We start from the raw sequence: 14,522 nt of genomic DNA on the forward strand, positions 1-14,522 counted from the left end.
TCTTACCTCTTCTGTAATGCATACACTGACTCCACCCTCATGTAAGATTCAGGAAAACTCTTCTACCTTATTTGTTGCATACACTTCCATGACAACAGTGATGTTTTAAGTTCTTGATTAAATTCTTTTCATTATCACCAATAAAACTGAGTTCCCAGAGAGCAGATAATTTTTTTTTTTACTCTTTGTAATTCTTATTACATAGTATTTGCAGAATGAGTGATGAGTACATAAAAGAAAAAAGATATTTGGTGAATTCCCTTAACTTAAACTATGGCAACTGGTCACTGTATCGCTTCTTAACAATCTCCGGTAGCCACCGCAGCACTTAAAAAAGGCAGGCTAATCCATTCACACAGGGCTACTGATTGGGAACTTCTTATAGTGAGTTAAAATCTTCTTAAAGTTTTCACCTTTGATTTTAGTTATATCCACTCATTAAATGGATAAAGATATGCCCAATTCAAAACTACTTTTATCACATAGTAGTGATAAATGAGTTATAAAAACTTAATATAGAATATCCTTGCACTGTGCAGGAAGTAGGACTAAAATGAAATTCATTAACTTCCAGAACTCAACATTACATTTATAGGACTTTGAACATTCAATTTGCAAGAAGGAGTATTATGAAGCATATAATAAGGTCCCAGAAGGAATAATTAATAACCAGCATGACCTAGAAGTGGGCTGAGAACCGGGGAAAAATATCACCATCACCCATGGATCTTCCCATTATATAGAGGTTATTTAATTTTCTTTAAATATCAAATGTATGTATGTTTATACATATACATACATATATATGTATTTTAAAGTTATTCTACTTAAAAGCAATTATTTCCCAATATAAATGAATTCTGATTGCGATATCTGCAAATCTGCTATTGACATTTTCCCAGCCAGAATTTTCCTAGTAACAATACCTCTTATTTCTACACATACAGCAAGAACTGCTAAGCAAAGGAGGGCACACTACAGACTCAGGCATATATGGATTCAAAGGCAAACTCCTGCCAGGCCTGTGACTGTAAAAGATTATCATTATTCTGCCTTGAAATCGCTGCTTCTTCATCTCTGTAAAATGGGGTAACATTCCCTTGTCATGGGTTGATGACACAGTTTAAATGAAAAAATTAACATAAATTTTGTAATACAGACTTGTACTAAGCAAGCACTCTACAAAAACCATTATAAAATAGTAAATTATTACTATTATTGTATCAAATGATTAGCACCTCCAGAAAAGTCTGCCAGGGATTTTGCAAGAGAAATTCTTAAATGGTGTTGGAGTAGTCAGAGTGGAAAGGACATCAGGGGTCACATAAGCCAAATGACATGACTCTACGATATCTCTTTCACTGACAGTTAAGAAACTTGAATATTGACTACTCAACCTTAAGAGCATTTATATTATCATTTATAAAATTATTCTGAATTTATAAAAGACTCCAAGCAGCCTTTTCCTCATATGTAGACTATGATGTGACATTTCTTATTAGATGGTTTTATTTATTTTCAACTACTTTATATTATTGATAATAAAACAAATAATTACTGACATTTATAAGCAATTTATTCTGAATCTGGCTCTGTGCTAAAGACTTTACAATCTTGATTGCCTTATTTAATCTTTAAAACAACCAAATTTGGTAGATATTCTTCTACCACACTTTACAGAATTAGAAACTGAAGTCTGGGGAAGGTCATTTACTGTGTGGCAGGTACTGTTCTGAACCCTGTATAAATATCAACTCATTTAATCTTCAAAACAGCCTTATGAGGAAGCTTCTATTATTATCATCTCCATTTTACAGATTATAAAAATTGAGTCTCAAGTCTTTAAATGCATTACACAAAGTCACATGACTAATAAATGGTGTCATCACGATTCCAACCCAGGCAACCTGGCTCTTGGGACCATTGTCTCAATAATACAAGGTGCAGTTTCGGAACCATGGTAGAGCAAACGGACTCTACAGCCTGTAGTCCTAGCTACTCGGCTATATTACCTCACTTTTATAATCTCCGTTTTAAACAGGGCAAAAAGAAACTCAAAGAGGCTGGAGAATTTGGCAGTCGCATGGTTGATTCACACTTTAACCTCTAAACTGTGCTGCTTCCTCTTTCAGATAGCAAAGGTTACACTGCCAAATGAAAATCACTAAATCTGTACCCACTGGATATGTTATTGAAAACAACCAAAGAAGTTTGCTGCTACTTATAGAAAGAAGCTTGCTAAACTGGTGGATATATTCTTTTTGCTTAGATTTATACTTCCCTGTGAAATTCATCCATGGTGATTTGAAATGACAGATGTTCTTACAGGATACATTTGAGAGTGACAAGTGTGCTGAGTATGACATATTTTAAAGTTTATAATTTTTTCTTATATTTTTGAAACGTGGATTATGATTTTGACATGTGAAATTCTCCTTTGTCAGATAGGGTCTCTGGAGCTAGAAGGATCTGCAGACTCCCATTGTAATACAGGTGGGACAGGCACGACCTAGAGCAGTCTCCCTCAGCCATTGGTCGGCCTCGCACTGGGCCCCTCCCCCAAGCGAGCGACCGTTAGTGAGCAACTGTCAATGAGCAACTGTTAGTGGTCCCTCTCAGCCATTGGGTGGCACCGCAGTGGGCCCCTCCCACAAGCGAGCGACCGTTAGTGAGCAACTGTCAATGAGCAACTGTTAGTGGTCCCTCTCAGCCATTGGGTGGCACCGCAGTGGGCCCCTCCCACAAGCGAGCGACCGTTAGTGAGCAACTATCAATGAGCAACTGACGGTTTGTGGTCCCACTCAGCCATTGGCTGGCACCACAGTGGGCCCCTCCCCCAAGCGAGCGACCGTTAGTGAGCAACTGTCAATGAGCAACTGACTGTTAGTGGTCACACTCAGCAATTGGCTGGCACTGCAGTGGGCCCCTCCCCCTCCCCCTTCTCTGTAGAAAAAGAGCCCAGAGAATGCGGACTGAGGGAAAATGTTTTTTTGCGACTAGGGTGCCATCTTCTCGGTCTGCTGGCTTTCTGATTAAAGTCGTTATTCCTTGCCCCAACAACTCATCTCCCGATTTATTGGCCTGCCATGTGGCAAGCAGAGCAAGCTTGGGCTCGGTAACACCATGTGATGCAGATACAAAGGTTTTAAATGAATTTTTGCTATTAAAGTCAGAATAGCAGCCTTAAATGAGGTAGCTATTTGAGGTAGGCCTGAAATTCAATAATTATACATTTGTGTGGATGAGTATATAAAGCCCCAGAAAAAAATCACTTAAAGCACTTAGGTTTTTCACTGAGGGAAAACAAATCATTATAATTATTTTCTTTACTTAAAAACTCACATATTTAATAAATTTAATAAAATTTGAAACTATATAATCTTGACCTTTTCCTATTTGCAGCAGATCCTACATCCTGTTTTTCCTGCTGATGAACTGTACACCTGCCAAAGTCGCAGGCATTATTCCTCCCTAGCCACCTCTTCACTGAAAGGACAGTGGATAAAAACGGAGACACAGCAGCACTGACATAGTCCTAATCGAGTAAAACTTACCACAAGACAATAGGCAAAATGTGTTTACACTACAACTGTTTAGTAGGATATATATTTTAAAATATAGCATGTGCTATATATTTTAATAAATGAAAAATAATATAAATATATAACAAGAAAGTTAATAAAGTTAAATATAATAATTATATAGATTAGTATTTTTGCCTGGAAACAACAGGCCTAGCTGTGGAAATTAATATAAATTTTATGCTGGGAAAGCAACGCCTTATAAACAACAGTTAACAAACATGTACAATGTGCCACAGTATACAATAAGCATCTTATATGCATTTTGCCTGTTATTCTTCCCAACTCTACAAGGTAGATACTGTTATTTCTATTTGACAGCTGAAAATGAGACTAAGAGATGTTAAATTCTTTGTCCAAAGGCATATAGCTGGTAAGTGGCAGAGCTGGGCATTAAGTCTATATCTGCCTGAACCCAGAGCATGCCCCCTTAACCATTATGGTTTACGTTTTCTCATGGGTGAAAACAAAAATATCTCTAAACTCTATAAAAATGAGAATTATTTTAAAAGACTAATAATAGAAATAATAGTAGTAAAAGTAATAGACACGGGGAAAAGTCATGACATCTGGGTTCTATTTTGCCTTTGACGGCAAGTAGGTTAACTTTCAAAGGCCTCGGTTCTTGAGTGGGGGGGGAGGGGAGGGGGAAGGGGAAGGAGATGAGGACTAATAGATTGGAGGATATGGGAGGCTTTCTTTTAAAAATTTTAATTCTAGGCCTCTCTCTCCAGAATGAAATACTGTTCCAAAATGACTATGTGAAATAGGACTCCCCAACCTTCCTTATTATGTATACTCTGAGTATGCAGACCTGTCAGTGTTTACAGCTGTGGACCAACGGAGCTCGCCTTACCTATAAATGAATGGAGCCACGGTGGCAGTATTTGGGTGGCTGTGTTGCTGCTGCTGAGGGAGCTGGACAGCACCATTTCCCACGCTCTGCCCACTGCCTTGCGCCGCTGACCCCGCACAGGAACCCGCCAGAGAGGCGTGGCTAGCTTCCCTTCCTTCCAAAGGAGCAGGGCAGTTGGATGTGCTTGCTTTCTCAGTCGTTACGGGCTTAGGGAAGGACTGGGAAGGGCTTCCCTTGGTAGTCCTGAACTTTTCAGACTCTTTGCTTGTTGAGCTTCCCGGTGAAACAGTTTGCTTTGCTGTTGGCACCTTTGAGCCCGGTTTTGGAATCCCACTGGAAGAGGGGATTAAGCTTTCCTTCTTGGCTGCTGTCGTCTTGCTGCCCTTTGGGATGAAGCTTGCAATTTTAGAGGTCTTTTTTGGAGCCGTCTCCGCCACCTGATCTTTCTCGTCCTTGACTGGTTTTTCAGTGCAAACTTTATTTCTGTCCCTGTTCTTTTCCTCTTTTTCCTTTGGCTGTAGCAAAGACTTTTTATTGCTGAGATTTTTGCTTCCAGCTTTTGGAGGGGCTAATTTCGGTGACACTTTGGGGCTGCTATTTGTTGAGCCGCCACTATTCAGACCGCTGTTAAAGCCTTCCATTTCACCAGATTCAGAAAAGGCATCGTCCTCCTTCCCACCATCACTGGGTCCTGAACTGGGAGGCTGCAGGGGGCGTAAAGCAGTCCGGGCATTGACCAGCTTGAACTTCTCAAGCATGGATTTCTGTCCCGAGGGAGCTGCTCTGCCCCCGTCCGAGGCAGGGGGCTTCAGTCTGTCTGCAGATGGTGTGGGAGAGGTGCCTGGGCTCGACTGCTTCACGGTCAGCATGGTGGAGGTGGCGCTGTGCTTGGCATTCATGGATTTGCTGCGCCACGGCTTGCTAGCGCTCGGGGACGGGATGGCCGAGGCCGGGGGCTGCCCAGCGGCGCCGGGGGGCTGCGTGCTGCCACTCACACCTGAAGATGGTTGAGGTCCTTTGGAGGAATCTGGACGTGGTTAAGAAGAAACATTTTAAAAAGGCTGGTTAGTTTTTGATCACTTATGTCACACCACTGAGTATTTCTAACTGTAGGCACAAGGAAGTTTCTTTCCTCTGAACTGGAAACGGACATGCTATGTGGCATCAATCACTTCTGTAATGTGGTGGTTTTTGTACCAGATATCAAACATTCAGTGTCTGAAGGACAGTGATGTTGGGGAAAAAAAAAACCACAACACTTTTTTCCCCTTCTAAAATTATTCATAGCCAAACAAATTTTGCTGGTCACAGAGGTCTATAGATGAATAAAACACTATCCCTCCCCTAAGCAATTCTCTGTATTCTTCCAGCTACTACTGTAGCTCATAGCAGTGAATGGATATTCCACCTTGCCTTATAAGAATAATGAATACTGAGAGATTGCTTTAACCTACAGGGAGCCTAGCTTATTCTTATCTGATTAAATATGCTTTTGAATCATAATTTAGCTTTTTGTTAATATTCTTTTTATTTGTACAAAATAAATATTGAAAGGGATGTTTACATGGGTCAGATAATCTACTAAGAAATATATAAAATATGTAATACAAATATTTAATACTAAAAAATGTGTAATACATAATATGTATAATCCTTATAACAGCCCTACAAGGTATGTATTGATATTTTACAAATAATTCTTCTCTCTTTTTCTTTTTCTTCTGAGAAATGGAGAAAAAAATGGATAAATGATTAAATTAGATATTTATGTAAAAGAGGCAACGTTGATACTGTTAACATACTAGATATTGTCAAATAAATGAAATGTCCAAAGGAAATATTTTATTAATAAATCCTTTCATAATATTCAGGAATTGGAGACCATTAAATTCCATTAAATATTCATAGATCTAAAACTACAATGCTTTCACTTTTAAATGTTTTTTCCAACAGTATCAAAAATGCATGATAAACAGTAGGTAATTAAGCCAATTGGTATAGAATACTTGTCTTACCCATTTTTCAGAAGAAGTTGTTTACATTAAAAAGTTAATAAAGAAAGAGATAGGAAAAGAGGTTAAATTCTTCATTAAATATTTGTGTGAGTTAGGTTTTTCTAAAAGAAAATAAGTGTGCCTAAAACAATATAATAGATTTGTGAAGTTTATATTAACAATGCCAATAGTATAGACAAACGTAGATAACTTCACTGTGATTGCCTGTTTCCTCTACTGCACCGTTGATACAGCCCATGAAAGCAAAGACCACACCAGTAATGCATAGTTCTACATTACACACAAAGCACCTTCTGTGTGACAGGCACTAAACTAAGTTTTTGAAATACATTAACTCAGTCCTTCCAACAACTGCATAAAATTTTCATTATTACCCTCAATTTGCACATGAAGAAACTGAAGCACAAAGAGGTAAAAGAACTTGGCCAAAGTTACACAACTTGTAAGTGACAAGTCTGAGAACTGAACTTAGCTTGGGATTCTAAGTTAATTCTGTCAATCACTATGATTTTTCAAATGTACAAGAAGTTCAATGGCTTATCAGTTATAACATTATTCCTTGACTCTAGAAACACAAAAAATAGTGAATGTCAAATTCATGCCTTTAATAGAATTGTCAAGTAAACTTTATTTCTCGATTACCTAGATTCAACTGGAAACTAAGAACATCTCCAAACAAGATGCATTTTCTCAAGTTCAGTGAATTGTGTATGTGCCCGTGCATTTCACACAGTGACCTTACTGTTTTGCAGATTTCTGTCCAACCTATATGCCTCCATTTTTCTACTATTTCCAGAAATATTAATCAATGCTACTCAGTTCCTACAATCTCTAGGACTTGAATCTAGGCATAACATCTGTTAATATTTACTGAGTGGCTATTCTGTGTAAGACTCCCCAAGACACCTTACACTATAGTCAGAGGAAAGAAATCAGACTCACAGAAGATGAATGGCATATATTAAACGTTAAACGAGTAGGAGGTGGGAAAGAAAATGGTAGAGATCAGAAGTGCACAAAGGGCTGTACAACATTAAATAAGATCAAGACAGATGAGCTAAGGGAGATATGCAGGCATTCAAGGCAGGAGTAATATAGAATTTTTATATGAAACTATGTGAAAATTTATTCTATTTATTTACATTTTAAAAATATGTACATACGGGGCTTCCCTGGTGGCGCAGTGGTTGAGAATCTGCCTGCTAATGCAGGGGACAGGGGTTCGAGCCCTGGTCTGGGAGGATCCCACATGCCGCGGAGCAACTAGGCTCCTGAGCCACAACTACTGAGCCTGCGCGTCTGGAGCCTGTGCTCCGCAGCAAGAGAGGCCGCGATAATGAGAGGCCCGCGCGCAATGAAGAGTCGCCCCCGCTTGCCACAACTAGGGAAAGCCCTCGCACAGAAACGAAGACCCAACACAGCAAAAATAAATAAAATAAATTATAAAAAAAAAAAGTACATACGTATATTGGGACACAGAGCTAGAAATAAAGTACCCCCAAAATGAAATCATAGTCTGCTGTAGTATTGTTAAGAGGAACATAATGGCCTTATATTGAATTTATCTTCACTTTCTTACACTGATCTCAAAAGTTATTTGCAATATTTCTTATTCTATAATGAAAATAATATTAATAATTATTACAAATATAATAATGCCTACTGGCATTTTGCTGAAGATTCTTTAACTATATTATCTCACATTAGTGTTCACAACAGCCTGATGAGATGGGAAGGGCTCCTATTTTTTTTTGTGTGTGACAATTTCATAATCACTTTGCCTATCTTTTTTTGGAAGGGCTCCTATTTCTAATTCACACTTGTGGAAACCCAAGCTTTGAGGGTCTAAACAACTCATTCAGTGGTGCACAGCTAGTGAGGAATGTGTGGTGCGGCTAGGATTTGATCCCACATGTGTGATTCTAGAGCCCAAGCTCTATAATTATCATAGAATGTCTGACATTTTAAGTGTTTAACATAACGGTCTCAGACTTTAATGTGTGCTTAAGTCACTGGGGATCCTACTGAATGTACATCACATTGTGCTTCAGCAGATCTGCAGGAGGCCCCAAGATTCTGCATTTCTAACAACCTTCCACATGATACCAACGCTGCTGGTCACAGACCATGTTTGGCTTTAAAGAGTTATTTCTTATGACAGTGTTCAAATCGGCTAAATTCATTAAATGTTCCATAGCTGTGCAGCATTAATATTCTTCGTTCTGTGGGATTCTGGAAGCTCTGTCAGTTCTGCATTCCCCCCGGATGCTTGGCAATCTGTGGTGAGAGATCACTAAAAACAAAAGAGGTTTTCCTAATGTCCTTTATTTCATCATTTTCACCACATACTTAGTGTATATCTTCTGTGTTTCTGCAACTAGGTTAAGAAGCCAGGGGACTCCTACCCCTGTATGCCTGGGAGCTTTGGTGAGGATGAGAGAAGAGGGCAGAAAAGGACCAGTCAGGATGCTCTGTAAGTGTGCTGACATTAGCTAGATAGACTGCTACCGCAGTTCAAGTACAGAGGAAATTCAACATCATCACACCCAAAAATGAGACAGGAGGGACTCCAAATTATGACATCGACATCCAGCCTACAGTAACGGTCACAGCAAAAGCTATAAAATCGTTCTCAGATAAGTACACACATAGAAGACACTTCTCTGAACTCAACTCTCAATCTGTGCCCAGCTCCTCTCTATAATCAGCAATGAGGTGCTTCACGTTGCATGAAGAGTGAAAATCATAAGTCACTGTGCATCAGGAGAGCATTAGAATAATGAGTGTCTCTCTGGACACCTCACAAGAAAGGGTGCAGAACAACAGCTGCTGAAATGGCAGCCTCTGCAGCTCTGACAGAGCGGGGGTCGGCACAATCTGTGCGATTTACATATTCAATAGTAAGTAGCCTGGTCTCAACTGATGCATTGCTGAGTGTTGTTAACTCAGCTTCTGACTATAAATGAACTGTTAGCTGGGTATGGTGGAAAAGCACAGGTATCTAATGCACATATTTAAGGGCATTCCTGCAACAAACTTGTATCTTGCGTTTGCAGGGCCTCTCTGCCTATAGCTGGTTCCTTGTCTCTAGCCTCCAAAGAGAAAGTTTCTTCCACTCCCTCTCCTCTTCCTCCCCTTCTTCTTCCACCTCGCATCCACCACCACCAATTCCATTGCAACCAAATAATATTATTTATCAACTGCTTACTTTTCCCAAGTACTTTGATACATGGTATCACATTTAGAGCTTCTACCCATATGCCTCTTATTTAAACTCATAATAATCTATAATATACATATTATTTCTCTTGTTATAAATGAGAAAACTGAAGCTTAGAGAAAGTAACTTGCTCCAAATCATGCATAGAGTAAAATTTAGAAAAGACAAAACCAAAATTGGAACCCAGGTTTATGTGACTACAAAATTTGGAGGCTTTTGACTCTCCCTTCTTTCCATATGTTTGCTTGCCCACCCAAAAATTCTGCCGGTTCGGTTCTCCAGAAAGTCACATGTTTGTCACAACAGTGAAGGCAACTGGGTAACTCCCCGAAATTTGGGTTCCTTCTTCCTCAATGAGCAGAATATAAATGGGGAGAACATGATACAAGATACTCACTATTCAGTTACCTATATACTATCTCCTACTGGCACCATCCTTTTGAGTTGATGTAAGAATAGATTTTAATTCCTGCTTAGAAAACATCTAAATTCAGAGAGTTAATTTTTAGTTATTTCATATACAAAAAAAAATAACTTTGATGACCTGGGAAAAATGCCAATCTAGTTCTAAAATTAATACACGGAGGTAAATGTGGCAGTCACAACAGGCATATGGGAAGTTTAGATAAAGACGATTCTCCATGGAAATTTGGCAGGTTCGCTTCCGAGCTCACTGCTACGTTGCCAATGGTGCTACTAGCCTGAGAAAGGACCAGGGAACATCCTCAGTTGTTTATTTCTTCTTCCTCACTGAGTAGTATACTGTTTGGATGGAAGCAAACCAGCTTTCAGTTCACAAAGTAACAACACAGAAAGGAGCAACAACAATAAAAATGACAATGGCACCACTCTTTTGAAAGTATTCACTGTACAGCAGGCATTGTGCTCAGTGATATGTATGGTCCCTGCTAATTACAGAACGACTTCAGCATCACAGATCATTACGGAAGGAAGGAAATGACTGATCAATGTGGTGACAGCAATTAGCTTGGTAAATAACTAACTTAAGACTCTCATTTTACAATAATATACCAAAATGCAATGAACGTTTCGAAAGTTAAAAAAAATAGCATTCACATTTGTTTTCAGTTGTTTTGTTACCAACTGGCCCCTTGTTTACCTCACCACACTGTCTCCCATAAATGATGGCTTGCGAAATGCCTCAATCATCAATTTTATGCTGAACAGAAACATGGAATGCTATTACAGGGATTGTAGGGGCACTGTCCATTCTGCACATGCATATATTGTACCATTAGTAACGTGAGAGTGCCACTTTGTGGACTATTGAAAAATTTAGGGAAGCTTTAACTCACCAGCCAGATTTTTTTAAAGTATGTAATTTATGTACGGGCGTATAAAATACATGTACACCTCAATATGTAAGCATGTATACGTAAGTAAACAACACATATGCCCAAGTCTATTTAGTCATATCACTTGACCTATGTACTTAATTGTTACCTCATAAACATCCTCAAGATTAACTTGAAATTATGTCATTATAGGTTTATATAATTATTAAGGAAATAAAGCAAAAAGTCATGGTGGAACACATAATGAAATCACCCGTAAAGAGATATAATGAGTAAAACGTATTTGCATTGCATTGAAAAGGAAATAAAACAGTTCAGTTCTGTGGTCTTAAGAGTAATTTCAGAGTAATTAAAAAAGTACTTAAGAACTAGATAATTATGTTTTAGCTGTCAAAACTCCACGACTAATGTAACATTCACATTAAACCTATAGTTTTAAAAAGTTCAATTTCAATTTTGCTAAATTCTCCATATCAAGCATACTAAATCTATGTTGAGTGTAAATGAAAGAAAACACTTTCACACCAGAAGCTACTTCATTAGAACCCAGGAGAACAGAAAGGAAATCTCCTCTTCCACAGATGTACAGGTACCATGTAAGAATCACACGGGAGAAACAATAAAGGGATGGGAGCATGCCCTCTGGTACTGTGGCATGTTTCTTAGCAACAGAGAAAAACATCTCTCTGCTAAAGAACTCTGCCAAGTAATAAGTGGTTACAGATCATAATTCAGAAAGTGGATTCCAAATAGAGCTAGGGACATTTACATTCCTAATAGTACTGAACTGTTAAGCCTTTTTCATATTTATCATGTCGATTTTACAAAACAAGAATTATTTCTGAAGATAATTTGCTTCAGGCATATAAAATGTGTGCCCAAATGAACCAGGGCATTTTTTTTTTCACAAGATCCCTGATTTCCACTGAAAAGATATTTGATTTTTCTTTAAAGCATACATCTGTCTAGAGTAATCTCATAGGGTGCATGGGCAAACTGATAAATGCTAGTGTCAGAACATATTATTCATTGTCAGTCTCTGCATGTCAGGTCACCAAGGGAAGAAACTTGGACTCCCCAAAGAAATGCTTTTCTACAAACAATATACTATCTTCACTTCACCATTTGTTCTGAGAAATTTGTTCCTACATTCCATTTCAACAGAATGGTGGGGTGGCATTGCTTTCTATTTTAACATTTCTATTTCAGCCTTCTCTGCAAGTGATAATCTATGGCCATGTTCACCGATATTTTAATCCATTTGGTGAAATGAGCACACTATTTTTTGGATTACTATTAAAATGGTATTAGAGGTATCTTTTGAAGTGCAGTTTGTGATTCTCTTCTGATTTCCCTTTATTAGATAAGCCACACAATTCATAAATAAGCTATTTTTACCATTCCATACATGTGAGAAGCTACTGTGCTTTCAACAGTATGTTTTTTAATAAGGAAGTGAAATTGTTTTAATTGTGAATAAACCTTTACTATCTATTACAAATTCTAGAGATTCCCCAATTGATTCACATAACTCAACATTTAAGACTTCTTAAAGAAAGCAGAAAGTACATTTTCACTTAGAAGCATTCAGGGAGCACATTACAGATAGTGTGATTATTTCTTTTGAGTAAAAATATCTTAATTTATTTATTATTTTTTTTGCGGTACGCGGGCCTCTCACTGTTGTGGCCTCTCCCGCTGCAAAGCACAGGCTCCGGACGCGCAGGCTCAGCGGCCATGGCTCAGGGGCCCAGCCGCTCCGCGGCATGTGGGATCTTCCCAGACCGGGGCACGAACCCGTGTCCCCTGCATCGGCAGGTGGACTCTCAACCACTGCGCCACCAGGGAAGCCCATATCTTAATTTATTGAATTTAACTGTTATACTTTCTAATAACTAAAAAGGAATGGCAATTAGAATACTCAAGTTAGTAATTTCTGAATTCTGTTATTATAATACTGTAACCTTTGAAAATTCTTGTTTAATTTCCACCTTATTTAGCCATGCCTAGGCTATGTATGAACTATATTGTCACAGAGATCAACCTGTCATCAGATGGAATCTTATTTTTTTATATGCTGTGTTAACATGAAAAATCTCCATGTCAAAGGTTAAATAAAACATTCTTATCCAAAACGATGTACCATTCAAATAGTCTAAAGAATAAATTATAAACTGTTTCATATGTGATGTTTATATTTGTTTTGTTTGCTCTATAATTTAAGCTAATATTTTGGAAATATAAAATAGCATGACACAATGATTAATTTAGAGATGATACTGGATATACTGATATGAAGCTGTGATTCCACATTAATAGAAAATGCCATATAGCATGCAAAACAAATTCTAGAAGGCTGTATTATATAATGCAATTTATGCTTTAATTATGATTGACAGTTTACAGACATTTAATGCCTACATTTGATATATAATATTATAAATATTTGTGAATGTGAGATCATACACTTTAAATGTTTTGGAATTTTACTTTGTTGGAATTAAAAGTAATGGCTAATTCACCATGAAAACTTTTGCTCTTGATACCGACCTAAGGAAATCTGCTTATGGTCAAAAACCTCGTAATGTGTGTTATCTGTCTCCACCTTGTGGTTATTATAAATATTGCTACTTTCTAATTTTGCACTACTTCTTAGACATACATAAGAGAGGCTGAATGCCTATGGAAAGATATGAATACTTGGCTACCTCTGGATTTTTACTTTTAGACACCAGAAATACAAAAATTATTTCACATGATCAAAAAATACATTATGATATCAAAACGTTGGGTCATCTAAAGCATTTCTAGGTTTCTTTGCCAATGTTATTAGTCATTTTTTGCAAAACTCTTATACAACTGTAGTCTCATGTAGCTAAAATCAGACACTTGAGCAGTCCACTCAGCATATCTTAATGTCTAAACATGTTTATTTTCCCTTAGTATTTCATAGCATATATAGGCCTTTGTATGATGCTTTCTAGGAAAGTCACAAAATGAGGGAGATGTTTTTCTGATAAGAAATTCTTGTCCCCTTTCTCTCCAGGAGAAGCGTAAGTCTTCAGTAACATTTCTTAGGTTCTCCAATCAAAGGTTTTATTCTTTATTTTAAAGAGAAAATCCTAACTTCCAAACACATACTATTTTCTTCTTTTTCCATTCAACTCAAGAACTGGGGATATTACAGGGATCAAGATACACTGCTTTGCTTACAGGGATTTACAGTCTGTCCAATTTTGTTTTAATGGGTAGGAAATTTTCATGAAAGTGTATAATTCATAGATCACTCCTGTCAATTCATGTCTGAGTAAGAGAAGTCTAATCAGATAATCCATATTAAACAATTGGAAATGATCTAATCTGAGCCAAAAGGTTTCTACCTGGTTCAATTAGTCAAACCAAATTTGCCAGCTGTTCTACTAAGTGTATTTGTCACTTTGGAATTTCATGTCTTGTTGCATGGAGAGTTAAATACTACACAGAGAAGTTAAAGTTTTATTGATTAGAAAATACTACCTCAAAATCCCGCAACAT

The 14,522-nt window shown here is 37.8% G+C and overlaps 1 protein-coding gene across 5 annotated transcripts in view; it reads right to left on the bottom strand.

The window, feature by feature from the left end:
- NAV3 (neuron navigator 3) overlaps positions 1-14,522 on the bottom strand; it is an 839,545-nt gene that overhangs the window by 180,075 nt on the left and 644,948 nt on the right. For all 5 annotated transcript variants that reach the window (XM_073788380.1, XM_073788379.1, XM_033866303.2 and 2 more), the window contains one exon: positions 4,438-5,464. In XM_073788380.1, coding sequence (XP_073644481.1) covers positions 4,438-5,464 — 1,027 coding nt within the window. The remainder of the gene's footprint in view (positions 1-4,437; positions 5,465-14,522) is intronic.

This window comes from Tursiops truncatus, chromosome 11 (assembly GCF_011762595.2).
Source record: "Tursiops truncatus isolate mTurTru1 chromosome 11, mTurTru1.mat.Y, whole genome shotgun sequence".
Taxonomy (NCBI): Eukaryota; Metazoa; Chordata; class Mammalia; order Artiodactyla; family Delphinidae; genus Tursiops; species Tursiops truncatus.